At 47.1% G+C, this 19,458-nt stretch overlaps 7 protein-coding genes across 7 annotated transcripts; 2 read left to right on the top strand and 5 right to left on the bottom strand.

Annotated features, from left to right (window-relative positions):
* Positions 1-196: 196 nt before the first annotated feature.
* On the bottom strand, positions 197-1,385 carry N7477_008549 (INSIG family protein; the record flags this gene model as incomplete). Its single annotated transcript, XM_056970212.1, has 3 exons — positions 197-565; positions 659-1,000; positions 1,059-1,385. The coding sequence occupies 3 exons, from the start codon at positions 1,383-1,385 to the stop codon at positions 197-199; spliced, it is 1,038 nt and encodes a 345-aa protein (XP_056820244.1).
* A 1,360-nt stretch (positions 1,386-2,745) lies between these two features.
* N7477_008548 (NADP-dependent oxidoreductase) lies at positions 2,746-4,211 on the top strand (the record flags this gene model as incomplete). The annotated part of the gene is made up of 6 exons (XM_056970211.1): positions 2,746-2,803; positions 2,962-3,085; positions 3,138-3,228; positions 3,307-3,475; positions 3,539-3,670; positions 3,808-4,211. The coding sequence occupies 6 exons, from the start codon at positions 2,746-2,748 to the stop codon at positions 4,209-4,211; spliced, it is 978 nt and encodes a 325-aa protein (XP_056820243.1).
* Positions 4,212-4,417: 206 nt separating this feature from the next.
* N7477_008547 (uncharacterized protein) lies at positions 4,418-5,569 on the bottom strand (the record flags this gene model as incomplete). The annotated part of the gene is made up of 1 exon (XM_056970210.1): positions 4,418-5,569. One exon carries the CDS (start codon positions 5,567-5,569, stop codon positions 4,418-4,420), a length of 1,152 nt encoding a protein of 383 aa, XP_056820242.1.
* A 49-nt stretch (positions 5,570-5,618) lies between these two features.
* Positions 5,619-6,792, bottom strand: N7477_008546 (uncharacterized protein; the record flags this gene model as incomplete). The annotated part of the gene is made up of 3 exons (XM_056970209.1): positions 5,619-5,686; positions 5,742-6,281; positions 6,360-6,792. 3 exons carry the CDS (start codon positions 6,790-6,792, stop codon positions 5,619-5,621), a joined length of 1,041 nt encoding a protein of 346 aa, XP_056820241.1.
* A 1,531-nt stretch (positions 6,793-8,323) lies between these two features.
* N7477_008545 (DEAD/DEAH box helicase) lies at positions 8,324-10,491 on the bottom strand (the record flags this gene model as incomplete). Its single annotated transcript, XM_056970208.1, has 3 exons — positions 8,324-10,226; positions 10,291-10,359; positions 10,427-10,491. 3 exons carry the CDS (start codon positions 10,489-10,491, stop codon positions 8,324-8,326), a joined length of 2,037 nt encoding a protein of 678 aa, XP_056820240.1.
* Positions 10,492-11,315: 824 nt separating this feature from the next.
* On the bottom strand, positions 11,316-12,465 carry N7477_008544 (peptidylprolyl isomerase; the record flags this gene model as incomplete). The annotated part of the gene is made up of 7 exons (XM_056970207.1): positions 11,316-11,488; positions 11,575-11,802; positions 11,856-11,936; positions 11,988-12,091; positions 12,150-12,166; positions 12,232-12,309; positions 12,358-12,465. The coding sequence occupies 7 exons, from the start codon at positions 12,463-12,465 to the stop codon at positions 11,316-11,318; spliced, it is 789 nt and encodes a 262-aa protein (XP_056820239.1).
* Positions 12,466-12,768: 303 nt separating this feature from the next.
* On the top strand, positions 12,769-13,403 carry N7477_008543 (mitochondrial 37S ribosomal protein uS13m; the record flags this gene model as incomplete). The annotated part of the gene is made up of 4 exons (XM_056970206.1): positions 12,769-12,771; positions 12,829-12,873; positions 12,963-13,229; positions 13,359-13,403. The coding sequence occupies 4 exons, from the start codon at positions 12,769-12,771 to the stop codon at positions 13,401-13,403; spliced, it is 360 nt and encodes a 119-aa protein (XP_056820238.1).
* Positions 13,404-19,458: the final 6,055 nt, after the last annotated feature.

Genomic DNA, 19,458 nt, shown 5'->3' with positions numbered 1-19,458 from the left:
CATCTTAGTACCACGTCGTACATGGCTCATATGGCCACAAATTCAAAATACTATCACAATCACAATTCTCATACCATTAAAAATCTCTGTATACTATCTTTTCTCCGAAATCCCGCCCAGTCAATCCGGGCTGTCACGCATTTGCGAAATAATGTCCATATGAACAGTCGTTCGATCTCTGATCTCTGTACGCTGCTTATGGCTTCAGGGTATCTCTCATGCCGGCTCCAATAGCGAGCTGGCGACCGATGTTTCCAAAACACACGCAGGCACAGAAAATCACACTTGCAACCCAGGTGCGGACCGCCATGCTTTCCTGTGTAATGCCTGCTCCCATCGTGTTCTCCCATCCAGTTCCATTCAAGAAGGCAGAGCCTACCGAAGGGCCAGTGGAGGCAGGAATCAACTGGGGCTTTAGCCCGAGGACAGCGCTCATGCCGGCGATTCCAACGACGGCGAAGAGGGCAAACCCGGTCCAGGTGCGATCGATCAGGTACCATAGGACGGGGTTTGCGAGAGCGAGGGTCAAGGAGGCTTGGGTCGTAGATTCCCAGGGAAGTCGGCGCTGAACAGTTGAAGAATCAAAGTCAGTATTTTTTTTTGTGCCTTCTTCAATCCCCGAGGATCCTCAGAGAGTCTCTGGAAGGGCAAAACTTACCATAGCGAATGCGATTCCGACGAATGCACCGATACTGCGAGCAACAGTCACCCATGAAGGAGTTCGGTCCTGGCCCTCTTCACTGCTTGCCTTCGCCTGGTAGCTCTCGTCGGTCTCGCGCCAGCTATCCAGCCAAGGAAGAATGTTGCCCAGCGCGATACCTGCCAAACCCCAGGAGCCCAAGTACTGCCATGAGTCGTAGTAGTGAACATTCTCAAGCTTGACGGGAGTAATCCAGTGGTTGTGGTGGAGGTGGACCGTAATCACGCCGTAAACAATGCCAAAGCCAAACAGCAAAGCACTGCTCACCACTTGCGGCAAGATGACGCCACGGAACATACCCTGGCTAAGTCGCGAGCGAGTCCGTCGGAGGGCATACCGACGCGGCTCAGTCGCAGACTTCTCGGCCTCGCGCTGCATGGGCTCCGGGGGGGGTTTCGGCTGCAGGGGAGTTCGCTTCCGTGCCCCAGGGGCTGTCTTCACCGCGAAGGCCATTGAATGCCGTAGGCTGGTAGATTCCGTAGAGGGTCGAGGAGGTCAAGTTCAAGATTGAACCGGTGCGACTCACGCTTGTCGAAGTCGATTCAGTCTCCTGAGTATTGGGACTTAGCAGGTCGGCATTGGAGGGGTCGGCGGGCGTAGGAGGTCCGGACGACTCATTGGAGGCAGGAGTGAGTTCAAATGGGCGTCTTGGGCGCGGGCGCAGGACGCGAGGTGTTTCCGCCATCGTGTACGGGCGGGTGGTGTAAGAGTTGTTCACGTTAACAGGGCCGTTATTTATCGGGGCGGATGGAATTTGCTGTTTCCGGCGCACTAGAGCCTCCGATCTTCCGCGCAAGCAACCCGCTTAGTTCCTGTGTTTCCGCTTCAAAACTTGCAGTAAATGAGGCAGGGTCGCGACGAATAGTCCCGCAGCTGTAGCTGAAAGATTAATCGTGTACCGCGTCTTAAAGAAGAAAATAGGATATCCGGGGAAGAAATGCGGAAGGCTTTTTGTTAAGATCGACCCTTAGGAGTACCAGAGTGTGATAGTGCTTTCTTCTCGCGGGCTGGCAATGTTGGGGGAGAAGAGAGAAGAGAAAAGAGAAGAGAGGAGAAGAGAGAAGTCAGAAGGTGAGAAGCAAAGCTTTGAAGCTCAAAAGTGTTGAGGGAGACGTCAGACCACCGACTGTCGAGCCTTAGGAATCCGCCCGTTGCTGTTGGCAGAATCTTCGACCTTTTCGACTTAAGGCCTCCACTCGATGGATCCGTGATGATTTTCCGCGTTTATATACTCCTCGATCGTTGGTGAACGTGGGAAGTTGGAGGGGATCTGCCAGGACACGCCTCTACTTTCTACGTGTTACCTGACACTGGCTCGAGACCCGGATGCGGAGTAAAGGAGGGGGCTTCACATGTAATTGAGGTCGGGCCATGCAGTGTGCAGTATGCAGTCCGCAGTCCGCAGTGTGCCCTTCGACGCAATTGAGTGGGGGCCGAAAACGTCCTGGATACCGTTGACGATGAATGGGTGGCTGTCATCGCTTCTTGAGGAGAGGAGAACGCATCACGGTGGACTCTCGCTGCCCTCTGCTCCATCGCTTTCTCGTCATCCCGAAACACCTTCCAGCCACCCTCTGCCCTACTTTCAAAGTGGAAATGGGATACAGTACATTCGATGCTCGTCTATTACATCTCAGTTCGAGGAAGGCGCGCAGATTCCTGCCAGTCTGGGGTACATAGATCCACAGGTACATAGATCCACTTGTCCCGAGTTGTGAGAGTCATCGTCTCATCTAATTTCACCGAAGTAAAATGGTCTGGTTGACTACATTTCACGTATATAACCAGGTATCGGCGGTGAAATCAAAGGTTTCATCGTTCAGTAGATCCATCAACTTGGCCCTTCACATGCGGAGTAATCGAGCGTGGAAGGCGCAGATATGTATATCCCTCAAAGGTCCGCCCAAATATGGTCAGCGCTGGCGCCCCAACACAATTTAAGATATTTGTCCACAATCTATCGACGTATAGTCCATAATACTCTGAAGTGTTCCAAGTTGGCCATTACCCAGTTGACCTTGAGGAATAGTCCGAGGCATCCAAGCATGGATAAAGCTCGAAGTGGCGACCAAATCGAGTTCATCCGCTCCGACGGCGGGATTCGTCCACGGCCCCGACGTCGATCTTGGCATAAAATCACCACCATTTAACATTGCGCAGAATTGCACTTTTCCGATTATAGAGGCCGATATACAATTATAGGGCATCATGCTCTCCATTAATATCCCCAAATACACTACGCCAGACAATTACGAGCTTAGCGAAGTCCCCTGTTCCGAAGATCGACAGCCCTAAAGACATCTTGATCAGGACCCATGCGGCAAGTATCAACCCAATCGATGTCAAGAAAGCCTCTGGTGCTTCAAAATTGGTTTTTAAAGACAGGTGAGCATAACCCAGAGCCCTTTGGAGCTTTCATTCTGACACCTGAGCAAAGTTTTCCATACAAAATCGGCTATGACTGCGCCGGCGTCGTTGAGGAAGTCGGATCCGATGTAATTCGCTTCCAGGCCGGCGACGAAGTCTTTGTGCGGTTACCGGAGTGCCATAGAGGTACATCGTCTCACTTCAGTACATATTGACCATGACTGATGAAGTTTACATAGGAGCATGGAGCCAGTATGCCCAGTCTACAGAAGACTGTCGCCCCGAAACCAGCTGGACTTTCTATGGAAGATGCAGCATCGATTCCCCTAGCAGCGATGACTGCGCTGCAAGCTCTCCGACGCTATCAAGGCACTCTTGAAGGCAAGACAGTCTTTGTTCCGGCTGGATGTAAGGCCCTTCTTTAACTCAATTTGATTCTACAGATGCTGATCTTTTTTTTGCTTTTCACAGTAAGTGGCACTGGTTTATTCGCCTGTCAACTTGCAAAAAATGTTTTCAAAGCCGGCAAAGTAATCACCACGGTCTCCACAACCAAAATTCCCAAAGTCGACGAGCTACTCGGCCATGGCGTCGTAGACGAGAGTAAGTATCGTCCTCCTCTACCAGATTACTATCCAAAATACTCATCTTAGAAATACAGTGATCGACTACACCAAAAAAGATCCCAAGGCCAGCATTCCTGAGAAATCTGTCGACTTCATGCTCGATACAACAGCCAGCGCAATGGCCTATCTCTCCCCTAATGCGCCCGGAAACGGGCACGATTGTGACCATCTCTATTTTGACCTCCGGAGATGTTCTTCAGAACTCAAGCCTTATGCGCCTATCGCCTGATCCAAGGGACAAGGCTACTGTGCCGTTCCCGCTGCGTTGCTCGTTAAATGTACTTGATCGGGTCCGTGTGCTGCGGGCTTCGCGGTGGAAGGTTAAGTACTTCTCTATCTTTCTTGAGCCGAATGCGAAGGATCTTGAAATGGTGAAGGGGTGGGTTGAGAATGGGAAGGTGAGGACTGTGGTTGGGACAAGGGCTCATTACAAGGATGTTGGGGCTGTGAGGGACGCGTGTCAGAAGGTGTTTAATGGGAAGGGAGGCATTGGGAAGGCGGTCATTGTGTTTGACTAATTCTTGGAGAGGAGAAGTAGATGGGGATATAAAAGGAGGAGTATGAAATCAATGCCATGACAAGCGTAAAAAGAAAAGTGTACAGTCCAGCATGACAGGCCCTATATTATCTAAAAGTCACAGTGTACCCAACAACACCCCGGTCCTGGGAACAAAAAATTAAAGCAATTGAGTTATTATCGTCACACACTCCCAGAAACGCACACTTAGTCCTCCATTGCCACGTCGCGTCGTTCGCCTAATCTCGATGGAACAGGAGATGAGCTCTCGTGTCGTGCGTAGCCGTTGGGTCCGTCGTAGGTTGACGAGTTCTCGTCGTCATCGTCCGAATCATCGGAGGAATCGCCATCGTCGTGTCCGGTGCGTGGTGGCATATCATCCTCGCCAGAGCCCTCACCGAGTAGTTCGCGGTCCAGCTCATCCAGCTCGCCTTCCATGTACTCGTTTCCTGTGGCATGTTCGGGGTCCCAAGATGGTGTACCCATTCCAGATGCACCGACAGGACGACTGCGACCACCCTTCGGGCGTGCTGCCCCAGGCGTCTTCTTGCCTCCTGGGGTTGCCACATGGTTGGTGGACTTGCGTTTCGCAGGACCGCCACGAGAAGGTCGTGCGCGAGACCGATTATTAGCGGCTCGTACATCAGCTTCCAATGCTGCCTTTGTGCGTTGCCGCTCCTCCCGCTCCTGACGACGATCCTTCTTGGGTCCATTTGCGTACTCGTAGTCCCAGCGATCAAGACGTCGAGATGCTTTGCGGATCACGGAAAGGAAGAAGTTGGCGCTCTCGCCGAAGTCGTCCTCTTCCTCGGGGTTTGGTACCAGGCCACCCTTGCCCCATGCAGTCTCTTCATCCTCGGTATCATAACCATCTGGCAGACCCTGTAGAAGACGTCCATATCGGACGAATGGAATCTCATTTTCGCGCTTGCTACGAATGACGCGATAAGCGTTGCTCCTCCGCTTGGCAAGGAGGTATTCGATGCGTTGCCGGCGGTTTTGCTCGACGGCAATCTGATGTTGGGTGAGCGGGCGCGGCCGACGGCCAGGCGCCTGGGATAGTGAGGGCTCAGGGATGAAGCGATTCAGAACAGAGTGGTTTCCAGAAGGTGCGGGAGAAACATCCGGGGTTTGATCCATTCTGGTTTTTAAAATGAGGCGCTGCTGGCCCACGGCACGATTCAAAGACGATTCACGCTTAGCTTGCTTGTTGCGGGGACGAGAAATGCCTGGTGTGAGCTCGTCGTCGTCATCGTCCAAGCTTCGCTTCGCAGAGGGATGAAGTGGTGTTGACATGGCGGATCCGCGTCCCCCCCATGCCGGAGTAATCACCTGCGAAGGAGTCTTCGTCGAAGCCATATTCTAAGAGATAAGACGTGAGATTCCGAGGAAGTGTGGCACAAACGGTTCACGACGGCTTACCTTTCTTTGGACGCTTGGGAATACGTGGAATCGGCTCATCCTCTTCCAAGATGCCTATAAAAGCATCAGTAAAGCTCAACAATCATTAGTAGATCGAGTAACGACTCACGCTTGCGCTCAAGTCTCTTCATCTCTCCATATTCCAGTTCCTCAGGTGTGTCAACATTCTCCTCGTTGGCCTGCTCCTCTGTCAAGCTCTCAAATGCCGGCACCTTCAAAGGCAAGCCCTCAGTGCCCTCGCCTTCCAGACCGGGTCCGAATGGATTATTCCTTGCGGCCTCGGCTGTGAAATCGCTCTCCAGATACCACCACATCAGCCAAAGGAACGCCCGAGCGCGGCTCTTACTGCTAAGGGTGGATCTCATGACCAAGTCGAAGAAGTCGCGCGGGGGGAAGAAATGCATTTCCGACACCTTAGGAGCATACTGCGCCAAGACGAAGATGAGATTGACAGGGTTTGTCCGAGGTGCATCCTGGCGCTTGATCTTTTCCAACGTATTCGGCTGATCGACATCTTCGGAGGCGCCCTTGAGGATAGATTTGAGACGTGGAGCGTCCTGCAGCTGCTTATAGGCATTGGAATCTTGATGGGCTTGAAGAGAAGGGATGGAGTGGTAGGTTCGCAACTGGGCACGCATTTCCGGGAAAACTAAAAAGTAGCGAAGAGAGAGAGATTAGTACCGCGAAAAAGGTGATGCCGTAAGATAGACTTGGGGAAAGGGCGTACAGTTCAAAGTCGTGTTCATACGACCGAAATTCACCAGCAGGCAAACCATCGCCATGCTAATGGCAGCGGGCTTGTCATTCTGTAATTTGTCCTTGAGAATCTTGCTCGTCTTGCTGCTCCTCGCCATCGCGTCGATGTATATGTCGGCAAAGTCAAGGTTCTTTTGTCCGTCGGGGTACCGCGTGAAAACCGGGGTCTTGTCCTCGAAGACGAGCTTGAGAAACTGGTACTGAATGTCTTTGCGCCAAAGAGGAATGCCATCCTCCTTCTTGAGATGCCGAATCTTGTTGCCGGAGTATACAGAGCCAATGGTGCCGTTGGCCTGGCGTCTCGTGCCGACCGTTGCGCTGGCGGTCATGCCATGATTCTGGTCGTCCGCGACTTCGGATACGGCGAATGAATCGTCCATGGCGGGATTTTCGACCTCGGCCATTCTGGGTGATGATTACGATCAGGGATGTGCGCTTGTGCGAGAGCTCCTAGGGATCCGAGGGAGGTTCGAAGTTCAAGGTTCGAGGACGATGATGTCGCCCCCAGAGGAGGCGCGAGCAGATATATGCGCGAAGATGAAGAGGTTGAAAGGGGAAATGGGGGACGAAAAAGAGGGGGGGGAAAAGAAAGATGCAGGGGGAAGGAAACGGACGAAATCTTGCCGAGCAAAGGATGAGTCCGTTCGTGGATCTCAGTGGTGATATCTACCCGCAGTCACGTAACGTGGTGTCTACCTTAAGCCATCCCGCCTAATTCTCCTTCATTTCTGGCAAAGTGTTGCTGTAAATAACGAATGCCTTGGAATTGCTTCTTACAGTCTGACATTGAATCGAAACAGTCTGGGACAATGGATCCGGAAACAGCCTGAGAGTCTTGCCAAGTCCAGAAGTATACGACATACAGGGTCTCGACTACACAAAACTACGAAGAACCTTGGAAACTTGAGAAAAATGAACTGGAAACACTTTTCAAATTGCATTGAAATAAGGCTTTCCTTCTCGCAGCCTCACCCAGACCTTCTGCGTCCTCCCGGCTCGAACCATGCGAGGAATCATGATACCTGTGAGCAAACCATTCATTCAGCGCCAGCGACATCCCACCTTCGGTTCCACGACGCAAGTCAGGAAGAGAATCGTGGAAACAAAGCCTCCAGAGGACAAAAAGTCGTCAAGCCAACGCCATACAGAATGCAAAGAACCCATAAATCCACGCAAAGCACACGACAGCAATCGAATGCCGATGCCATTGCACACAATAGCCTGAGAAAGAAAGCGCGAATTTTTGGCTTTCGTAGACCGAATTGACCGCAGAACACACGAGGGCAGCAACAGAAAGAAGAATAGTCCGCCATAAGATACCGACGCTGGAAAGTCTATACAAAGGCATAGCACAGCGCCGAGAAGATGGATGCAGATAGAGAAAAAGCACTTTTCGAGGAGTGTCGAAAGCCGGCATTCTCCGCTCGGCGCACACGCGTCGATTCGAACGTATCCCCCCACTGGGGACGCTCGAAAATAAGGGGTATCTGATGAGAACGGACACAAAAGACAACGCATTCTATAATGTTCACGCAGCGCTGATCACCTGGTTGCTCGAAAAAAAAGGAAATTGTCATGAGGTCATGACCAGGGAGCAACAAGAGAAAGGTAATCAGAACTGCTCGAACGCCCCGTGTCGAAACAAGGCCAGATTGAGAGCCAGTGAAAACATGCGAAGTGGAAAGCAGACAAGACAGATACAGGAAAAGGAAGTTAAAATGTCAGAGAAAGCACGGAAATAACAGAGAAAGAACAACGCATGACTGTAGACAATAGGAAAGACGTGGCAGTCGTGACAAAGCCGTCCCTGAGAGATAATGAGGTATAAGAGAGCTCAGGGGCGCGTTCTGATCGTATCCGTCAAAGAGAGACAAAAGGAAAATGGTGTGAGGAGCCAACCAGACCTGACGGCCTCGTCATCAGACCACGACTGATTTACCACCAGGAAGAGGGACCAGTAGGGCCGGAGGGGTTGCCGTAGCTGCCACCACCGCCGCCACCACCACCACCGTAGCCGCCGCCATAGCCGCCGCTGGCACCGCCGCTGCTGTAGGAGGGAGCACCACCCATGGTGCCGCTGCCACCGTAGGAGGGAGCAGCGCCGTAAGCGCTACCGCTGCCGAAGGTGGAGGGGGAGGCACCCATGCCACCGCCAAAGCGACGAACATCACGGGTGGCGTTGGAGCTACCACGGCCACGGCTACCGCCACGGCCACCACGGCCACCGAAACCGCTACCCTCGCGAGCAATGCTCTCCAGGAAAGCAGGAACTTCCTGGTGAGCCTCCTTCAGGAGCTCGAGGAGGTCACGGACAACACCGCGGTTGCCACGGTTGAAGAAAGCGGTGGCAATACCAGTGTTACCGGCACGACCAGTACGACCGATACGGTGAACGTAGTCATCGATGTCGGTGGGGAGGTCGTAGTTGATAACGTGGGTCACGTTGGGAATATCGAGACCACGGGCAGCAACAGCAGTAGCGACCAGAATGGGGCAACGGCCGTTTCGGAAGAGCTCGAGGGCACGCTCACGCTCGCGCTGGGTGCGGTCGCCGTGAATGGCAGTGGCAGGGAAGCGCTGGTTGATGAGGAAGTCGGACAGGGAGTCAGCCATGCGCTTAGTCTCGACGAAGATCAAGGTCAGACCACTGGTCCCGTGGGTGTGGAGAATGTCCAGCAAAACGGAACGCTTGTCCATGTCCTCAACGTACTCAACCTTCTGAGTAATGTTCTCGGAGGTGGAACCGACACGGCCGACAGACAGGAAGATGTATTCCTTCAAGAAATCACGGGCCAGCATCTGGATATCACGGGGGAAGGTGGCAGAGAACATGAGGGTCTGGCGGTCCTCAACACGAGGCATATCCTCGCCCTCGACAATGCGACGAATTTGGGGCTCGAAACCCATGTCCAGCATGCGATCGGCCTCATCAAGAACGAGATATTTGATGTTCTGGAGGGAGATACGACCACGCTCAATCAGATCGACGAGACGACCGGGGGTAGCGACGAGCAGATCGCAGCCACGCTCGATCTGGCGCAGCTGAGAACCAATATCGGCACCACCGTACACAACACAGGGGCGGACCCAAGAGCGGTAGGCGAACTTGCGGGCCTCATCGAAGATCTGGGAAACCAGCTCACGAGTGGGAGCCAGGATGAGTGAGGTAGGGTAGGCCTTGCGCTGACGGCCGTAGCTGAACTGACCACCACCACCCTGGGCGGGAGCGGCGGAGGGGCCATTCTGGAAAGCCTGAGACAGGATGGGGAAGAGGAAACCACCAGTCTTACCCGAACCAGTCTGGGCACAAGCCATGAGATCACGACCGCCCATGACAATAGGGATAGAGTATTTCTGAACGGGGGTGGGAGTAACGTAGTTGGCGAGACCGATGTTGGTGATCAAGTGGTCATCAAGGGGAGGGTTGGTGAAAGTGTTAACCGGTTCGGGGACATTGTCACCGGAGGCCTCAACGGGGATATCATCGTAGTTGGAGAAGTTGATACCGGTCTGCTGCTTGGTAGGATCGTTGGGGATACCAAAGAGCTCACGCTCAACGCGAGCGTTAGCGGGACCGGGAATGTGCTTGCCGTCACGCCACTGGCCATCACCAGAGCCACGGGCTTGAGAGCCACCTCCGGCACCAGCACTAGCACCGCCGCCGCTGTAACCTGTTGATGCGGGATATCCGTAAGCATGTGGGTTGAAAGGTTGGGCTTCTCCATGGGGGACCCAGTTGGACTTGAGATTTGTGGAGTTGAAGTTACCATTGGCAGGGCCGCGAGGGCTGAAGTCGGGAGCGTTAGCGTTGGCCCAGTTGCCGCCGCGAGGACCACCCCTAAACAAGCAGTTTCAGGTTAGTTAAAGGGGTCTCATAAATAGGGGATCTGTGAGCACCGTACCGAGGACCACCGTAGCCAGGGCCGGGGGGAGGAGCAGCACTGTCCATATTGCCGGCTCCAGCGCCCGAGCTGCGCTGGGAATTGCGGAGGTGAGGAGGGATGTAGGCAGCACGACCCTGACCCTGAGGGGGGTTACCCCCCCTGGGGAGCGTGCTGGGAATCGTTGATGGACAGGTTGCCCATTTGAAGACCGTCGGCCATGATTGCGGGTGTTTTGGGTATTCTGGAGTGCGGCAAAAAGGCCTGGTGTCAGTACTTAGAACGAGGACTAAATTTGAGAAATTTTCAGATGACGAAGGTGGGAAGGTATGCGAACGAATTTCTTTTGCTTTCGCCAGAGAAAAGTTTCTTCGATATAGGAAACGTTGGGCACTTCAAACAAGAGAAAGACACTCGCAAAGATCTCGAGAGAAGGTGATACCTTTAAAGAAAAATGAGGTCTGGAGGAGACGATGGAGAGCTCACTCTTTTTTTTTCCACTCAAACAGGAAGTGGCAAAAGAACAAGTGAAGGAAGAAGAGCAGGAGAGAAGGACAAATATGCAAGTCTCCCCAAATCTAAGAACTCTATGAGCACCGAGAAAAAAAAGAGAAAGAGGGTTGAAGTTTGGAAAAAGGGATGCGAAGGGGAAGAAGGCGTCGCAGGTTTTCTGTGGGAGGCGAATCCGTACCCAGTTGAACTTGATTGACCCTGCACCGCAGATCTGTACTGCGGCGGTATATTTTACTTACAAGGGACTCGGTACTTCGGTACACAAACAAAGTCTACCGGCTTAGGCTTAGCGCTTGATACTGACCCAGTAAAAACACCGTATCAGCGCACAGGTCAGATTTTTTTTTCCGGACTCGCCAGTTGCTGCGACTCTCTGACTAAGGCAGCATATATGCACTGTGACTGGATGCAGCATGTGCATGTTACCTTAAAAGCTGTACATGCGAATACACGGTCCTCTGTACTAAATACTACGACATGGGTAACACGGAATTAAAAATAGAGTAACTTGCTGGTTCTATCTAGATACTTGCCTAAGCTTCAAACTCCTTCATTTCACGCTGCTGGTTGTTGCGGCGAACAAGGTAAATGCCCACCACGATAACAATCGCCAGCAGGAACCAAATCGGGCGCATCGAGTATGAGGAGGCATCGGTCTCCTCAACAGGAACTTCTGTGTTGACTTGGGGTTCGTTGTCGTCGTATTCTTGGAGATGCATCGTCAGCCACCGTCTACCAGTAGCGGAGGCGCAGCACGAGGGCCATTGCTGATCTACAGCTCGTCGCGGCTACCTTTGTCCTCAGATTCCTTCTCCATCTCGAGCTCGCCACTTTTGACAATCTTGACAGCGTCAATGGGTTTGTCGCCGCGGGCTTTGGGGACGTTCTGGATCTTGTCGACAATATCGTAGCCCTCGAGGACCTCGCCGAACACGACGTGCTTGCCATCGAGCCACGAGGTGATGGCGGTGGTGATGAAGAATTGGGAACCGTTGGTATCCTTGCCGGCGTTGGCCATGCCTAAAAACTAGTTAGCGCCGCCTCGTCATGATAGACATTAGGGTGTATCTTACTCAATTGACCCTTACGAGTGTGGCGGATCTTGAAGTTCTCATCGGGGAACTTGTCACCATAGATAGACTTGCCACCGGTGCCTGTAACTTCGTTAGTATCCGCAGTGTACTTACCAAGGGACCAATACGAACCATCGCCCTTGGTGAAATCACCACCCTGGATCATGAAATCCTTGATGACACGGTGGAAAGTCGAGTCCTGGTAGCCGAAGCCCTTCTCGCCGGTGGCGAGAGCACTAGGATTGCATTAGTATTCGTCAAGGATAATCGTGATCGTTATCGATGTCATTGTACCGGAAGTTCTCTGCAGTCTAAAAGATCACAAATCAGTTATTGTTCTCAATCAAAACGCGGAACCAATAGTGTTTCAACATACCTGGGGGACAGTCTTGCCGTAAAGACCCATCACAATGCGACCGAGGGGCTCATCGCCATGCTGAATATCGAAGAAGACCTAGAGAACGATTAGCTCTGCAGGAACCCCGGCAATAAGATGAAATACCTTGTTGGTGATCTTAGGACCACGGGGCCTGGCGTCCTCAGCCTGGACCAGGGCGATGCCAACGGCAATGACCAAGAAAAGAGACAGGAAAAGGTTGCGGAAATTCATGGTTGCGAATTGCCAAGATTGTAGTTGGGAAGGAAGGGAGGTCGAGAGGGGAGGCCAGCTTGCGCAATAGCGTGCGGAGAGTACACACTCTTATCTGGTAATATTTGCAATGACTATCAATCACTCTGGGCGGCAGATTACAATTTATTACCTCGAATACGGAAATGGAGTTTACAATTACGGTCCATGATTTGCAAAAAGTTTCCCGGAGAAACCTTTTTGCCGAACGATTTCTCCCGCGCATCTCGATCGGCGACTTGAGTGAAGCACGAATTAACTAACAGCCGCATCAGAAAAGACAAGATGGTATTGTGCTCTCCACTGTGCCTGAAATTATCACGCAAGCTAACAAAATTCCTACAGGTCTTCATTCTCGGCGTCAACTTTCCTGAGCGGAACCTGCTCAAGGTCAGCACACCCTCGTCTATAACATCTCCTCCGACCCTATCCCTCCGTACCGCGCAATTGACCGGAAACTGACGCATGTCAACATCTAGAAGTCCCTTGAGACCTTCTTCGGAGTCGGTGGCAACACTTCATCCCGCCTCTTGGCCCGCTTTAACATCCACCCGACTTGCCGCGTCGGCGAGCTGGCCAACAAGCAGGTCCTCGACCTGACCGCTGTCCTTTCCGACATGAAGATTGAAAATGACTTGCGCCGAGAGGTTTTGAATGACATCAAGCGCTTGAAAGAGACCGGTACCTACCGTGGTCGTCGCCATGCGCTCGGCTTGCCTGTTCGCGGCCAGCGCACACGGACTCAGGTTGGTGTCCCTTGTCCGCTTTCCTTGGGGTGTATCTGGAGCTGGAGAGTTACTTTGGGTTCTCTAGCTCTCGATAATATGGAATGGGGAAATGTATATTTTGGATGAACATGGACTAACTACTAATAGATCAAAACTCCTGTCCGGTTGAACCGGATGGAGCGTCGCCTTTAAAAGTCTCGCGGCCGCGTGATTTTATTGAAATATTTTTTTTGGGACAATCTCACGTCTTGTGTGAGGCATGGGAATGGCGTTTTCTTGATTGCTAGATCTTTAGCCGGCTTTGATGTCACTGTACCTAGGTCACTATACGTACCATATTTCCTCTGCCGGGTGGGGCTTTCCTATTCCAGATGCCGCCGCTTTAATGAGGGCGCTCAGAGTTAGGCTCACTGAGTAAATTTCAGTCCAGGCTCAGACTCACTAACGTGGTCGGTAAACGAGTGACGCATGTAAGCGAGTGACGCACCCCAAAACACCATAGTAAATGGGATAACTCACAACCTTATATCTCAACAACCATAGCTTCTCGTAAGACTTCCTCATAAGCGTATATTATTTAAGTTAATTCTAATGTTTTTTGAAAGTCTCAAAGGGTTTTAGGAAGTAGTGGTCAGATAACATATCCTTAAAGCTCAACCACCAAAATTACAGTGTATTTTTGGTAAAAGCTGTCAAATTAGGATTAAACTAAACCAGGCTTTCTTTACCAGACTTTTAATGCACTAATTCAGTAAAATTATGTATATTGAGAAGAATGAGCTTATTGTTGTTGAGATACATTGTTGCATTTACTATAGTGTTTTGGGGTGCGTCACTCGCTTACATGCGTCACTCGTTTACCGACCACGTTAAGCTGCTCAGAGCCAGTTACGTAATAGATTAGGAAGGCCCTCTAAGTATACTCACTAATTACTTAGTAGACCTGGCACTCACCCGCCCCGCGGGTCCAAGATCAGGAACCTCCACCCGCACCTCCGAGGGTCAGGGTCCAACCTCACCGACCCTAACCCTAACCCTAACCCTCTAAGGGTCCCTTAAGGGTTACCCGCGGAGGGTCCGTCAGACCCTTAAATATATATTTTCTCCGCGCCTTTCCTAATTCGGATATATAAAATTAATAATTTAGCTTATAAAAATACTATTATTTATAGCTATTCTAATATCTATTTCTATTATTCCTTAATTATATACTAATATCTACGAAATTTAAAGAAATAAGATTATAAATAGATAACTTATATATTATTATCTTAGTATTCTGAAATTTAACTTAAATTATATAGTGGGTAGCTAATTTTTAAGGGGTTATAAAAAGTTAAGAGTTTTGTTACGGAAATATATATTAAAGATAGAGTAAGAGTACTATATTTATATAATAGTAAATATATCTTTTTTTTTTAATACTAAAAATTCCCTAAATTAAAATCTTTCTTTGATTATAACGTAATCCACACCAAACCCGCCACCACACCAAACCCGCCACCCCATCCACATATTCTTTATTTATGAAGCTTTTATAAAACCACAACGCCTTTATATTCAATTTTAGCCTTATCTGGACATGCGTAAGCCCTATGGCCAGGCTTTCTGCATAGACTATATGCGTATTAACGTTTATTGGTGTGATTATCGGTCACTGAAGGCCTCTGGGTGGGTGTTACAGATACCACCCTACCACCTTCCATTTACCTAGTAGACTAATACCTTGCTTATAGGCTTCATGAACGAATAAGCCCTCATCGCGCTGTATTTGCCGTTTAGGCAATGCCTTTCTTTTTATCTTTTTGTAGTTTACAGCGCGTAGATCTGTCACTTCTTGCTCTAATAGAAGGATACGCTTTATGACTTGTTCGCATGCCTTATAAGCCTAATCAAATGCCTCTTTTGTAGGCGTAGGTAGGCTATCAGTCCGATATTTGATAAGCCGTCTTACTAATGCCTTATGCTTTGAAAGCTGTTTGATATTGCTTGGTGTTTCGGGGCAATAAATGCTTGATCGGCTTAATAGTCGGTCTGATATAGGCGGACGAAGCTGGATATTAAGCCTTTTAAGGACTTCTGCCGCATTTAAAGGGATCAAATCGGTCGCTTTAAATGCATTCTGGATACTTCTAGCCTAAAATATATCTTCGCGCGCGCGTGGGTAGGCTGCAAGGAAATCAAGCTTGTCAATATAGTTTATACCTATACGCGTCTGTTGGTCCACTAGCTGACCGTATAATCGCTTTAGAACTGCGAAACAGCCTATATCTAGAGGCTATAATAGATATAAGCTATGCGGTGGTATATATATAGGTATAATATCGTGTTCAGAGTATAGACGATCAAATTCAGGCGTAAGGTGGCTTCCATAACTATCAAGGATTAATAGCCTATACCGACCACGTATACGACTTGTGGTCAAAGGAATAAAAAGCGTTCGAAGCCAGCGAAGCCTAATTATATCAGAAGTCCACCTATTTAGACTAACTTCGAAGCGCTAGTCCCTTAGGGTATCGTGGAACCATAATTTAATATAGCGCTTGCCTTTAAATATAATTAATAGCGGCAAAGCCTAGCCTAAAGTATTAACTATTTCCACTGCGGTTACCTATTCACGATTGCCTAGCTATAATACTAATTGACGGCTATAATATTCAGCTCTAGTAACTACCCTTGCGGTAGAAACTAGGCCTATTACGAAGCCGGTTTTATCGAAATTATAGATATTATTAGGCGGGATACCATAGCGCGTAATAGTCTCCCTAATCAGCCGAAACCATTCATTTAATACCCGCGGATCCTCTTGCTTAGCCCGTGAATAGTTATATTAACGCGAGAAACGTATTTAAATAGCCGGTGTACGCTTCATATAGTTTCCGACCCAGTTTACACCGACAGCATTAGATCCGGTCGCCGTAAGAAGAATATTAGCCATTCTGCGTACTATAGCATGCCTCGGGGCTGCACCACGATTATCTATAGATAGAATCCACTAGGTAAGCGTATCCTTATCTAATTGGGTCATTTTATAGGTATGGGCGCGTCTGGTAGCCTTTGAACTGTGGCCGCTCATCCGGTCGCGCAGCGTGGTTCGCGGTACGTCATAGACGCGTATAGCGGCAGCAATAGAAGGAAGATCTTTATTCTGAATAGCCTGGATTGCAAGCTCGATTCTACCCTCTTACTGGATAGAATTCTGCTTCTTTTCAGACCGAATTGGTGGCATAGTGGGCGTTTCAAAGTGGTGGGGGAGGTAAAGAGGTAGGGAATTGGATGGGGTGGCGGGTTTGGTGTGGATTACGTTAAAATAAATATAGACTTATTTAAATAATTACGAATTTAGATTCCTCGTAAGTATTTTAGTTATTATATAAAATAAGTTTAAAGATTTAGATTATTAGACTTAGATATTTTTAATTATAAAATTTAAGACTATATAACTAAAGGGTTACCCTAAGAGTCTTAAGGGTTACTTTAAGGGTCTTAAGGGTTACCCTCTCCGCGACCTAATTAGATAAGAGAATTTTAGCTAAGAAGGGGCTTAGAGAATAATATATTACTTTATATCTTTACGTGACTAAGATAAATAGATTCCCCTTATATAATAGCTTTTTTTTTATCTAAAACCTTTATAAGTCCTCTTATTCTACCTCTCTATAACCTATATATCTATTATATCCTAAATCTCTAATATATATTTATTCTCGGTAATTAAGAGGGTTAGAATAAATAAGTTATAATATCTTATCCCGGATAATACCTTATTTATAAGCCTATTCCTATTAAGCTAGCTTATCTTCGATATAATACTTAATACTCTATAAAGAGTAAATTTAGTACCTAATAGCCTTATATAAACTAAATTTAACTAAGTAAACTAATTCCTATTATATAAAGATAAAATAAATAAGAAGTTTATAACTTAGTAGCTCTAAATAAACTATAAAAGGAAGAAATAAATTTATTAGGACAAAAAGTATTAAGTAAGTTATTAGGATAGCTTTAAGTAAGTAGCTTATATAAAAGATAGGAAGCCTAATATAATATATATAAGATATTAGAAGGTTCTTAACTATCTAGCTACTAGATATATTAGTACCTGTTGGAGCATAAGGGGAAAGCTACCACGAAGCAGATCGTGGCCCCTTAAGTCCGTGGGATCAACCTTAGTCCGGCCAGGTCAGTCGGTGCCAGACAAAGGAAGAAGGTCAAAGGTCGTAGGATAGACTATACGCAGATATAGCCTAAACGAAGGCAGAACCGCAGTCCTGAGGATCAAAGGAAGAAAGTAGAACTGACTTTGGAAAGTGGAAAATGACTTTATTCTTTCTGCTAGAAAAGAAGGACATATTTATAGGCTAAAGTAGCCTAGAAATGACGTCTAGAATAACATACAAATACTAGACAGCAACATAATAAAGGTGGCAAAGAAGGGAACCGAAGAAAAGCCAAAAGAATGATGTCAAGAATCGACGGTTTCAGCCACCCCGAAAGCTTCCCCGCAGTATCAGGTTATGCATGCCCAAAGGTGGACCATTTTATCCCTAAGGGAAAGTGGTCCGCCTATCCTTGAGGGGACTGAGGGTCGAAGTCTGTTCACCGAGGTTCGAAGACCATGGTCGAAGTCCGCAGGCAAGATATGCCCGAAGGCACCTCCGAAGGAACGGACCATTCATGCCTGAAGGCGGACCATTTACCTCTGAAGGAAAATGGTCCTGCCTATCATTCGGGAGAGGGCCGCGGACCAGAATCAGAAGTGGTCAAAATATCATTTTGATAGAAGAAAAAATCTGGTCACGTGATTAATACAATGCTGATCTTATATGTTGAATATAAGGATAGATCTTTCTTTGTAGCATTGGTCTATATTCCAATAGTACCTTATTAATATATAAATATCTTAAAGGACTATAATATTAGAAGAGGATAAGTAAACTAAGTATCTATAAGCTACTTATATAAGCTATATATATAACCTAGACTATCTCTTAGCTTTTAACCTACTAAGGTTAGTGAGCGCCTACCTAGTTATTTAATTAGAATACTTAGGAACAGAAGCTTCTAAATCTAATTACTATATTATATTTACCCTTCCTTTTCCTTAAGTATTAAGAGTTCAATAATCTTATCTTATATACGCGATTAGCTCTAATAACACTAATTATTCCTTCTTAGAAAATAATATATATAAGGCTCTATTAATTTATTACTAAAAACTAAATAATTATTCTCTAAAGCCTACTATTAGATATAAAGCTATCTTTAGTACTTAATTATTAGATATTACTATTTTAGTAAGTATTTATAATAATTATAGCTTACTTCCTAGATTAGGACTAAATATATCGCGAAGTTCTTCTTAGCTTTAAATCTTTATTTAATATATATTTAAGTATTAACCTTAGTAAGATTATTATATAGATTCTCTAATAATATAAAATTATCGACTATATCCTTATGGTTATTACCGATAATATATTAAATAATATAATATTTATAGCTATAATAAATAATATAATCTAGACTCTTTAGCTTAATATAGATTTAATAATTATTTAAGTACCTTATATTATATATATTATTTAAATTAGTCTTATAGATCTACTCAGAAAGATAAAGGTAACTCCTAAGAATAAATCGCGAAACTAAAGTAAAAAAAATGATTATATATAAACGCTACGCGCTTAATAGCAAAGCGAGAGATCGCTAATACACTAAATAAGGTTAGTCTTTTAATTATTATTATATAATAATTAATCTTTAAGCTTATTATCTATATATAAATTTCTAGGTTCGCTATCTTACTATTTATATTAACGTAAGTCTATAATATCGTAAAGCCTTTTATAATCTTTAGCCTAATAAGCTAAAGCTTATACCTATTTAGGATATATAAACTTAATAAAACTCAATATATCTTATATTTCGCTAGGCTAAGAGACTCTAAGCTACTTTTAATATCTTTCACTTATAGTATAACTAACCTTATTTTACACTTAGCGTAGAAGAGTAGCGATAAATCGATTACCTCTTATTTATCCTATAGCCCTTTTATAAATATATAATAGTTATTTATATAACGAAAGACTTAAGTATTCACTTAGTCTTTAGTTTCTATAATAAGCTTTTTAATTATCTTAAAAAGTTTATTTATTAACTCTAGCGAAAGAAGGTTATATAGAAGTAGCTTATACTTTCCTTACTAAAGGTAATATAAGAGAAACTATTAAAATATTATAGTATA

The sequence above is a fragment of the Penicillium maclennaniae genome, assembly GCF_028827695.1.
Source record: "Penicillium maclennaniae strain IBT 15551 chromosome Unknown utg000007l:1.0-4884863.0:1.0-4888362.0, whole genome shotgun sequence".
Lineage (NCBI taxonomy): Eukaryota > Fungi > Ascomycota > Eurotiomycetes > Eurotiales > Aspergillaceae > Penicillium > Penicillium maclennaniae.
This window is presented reverse-complemented; position numbering and strand designations above follow the sequence as displayed.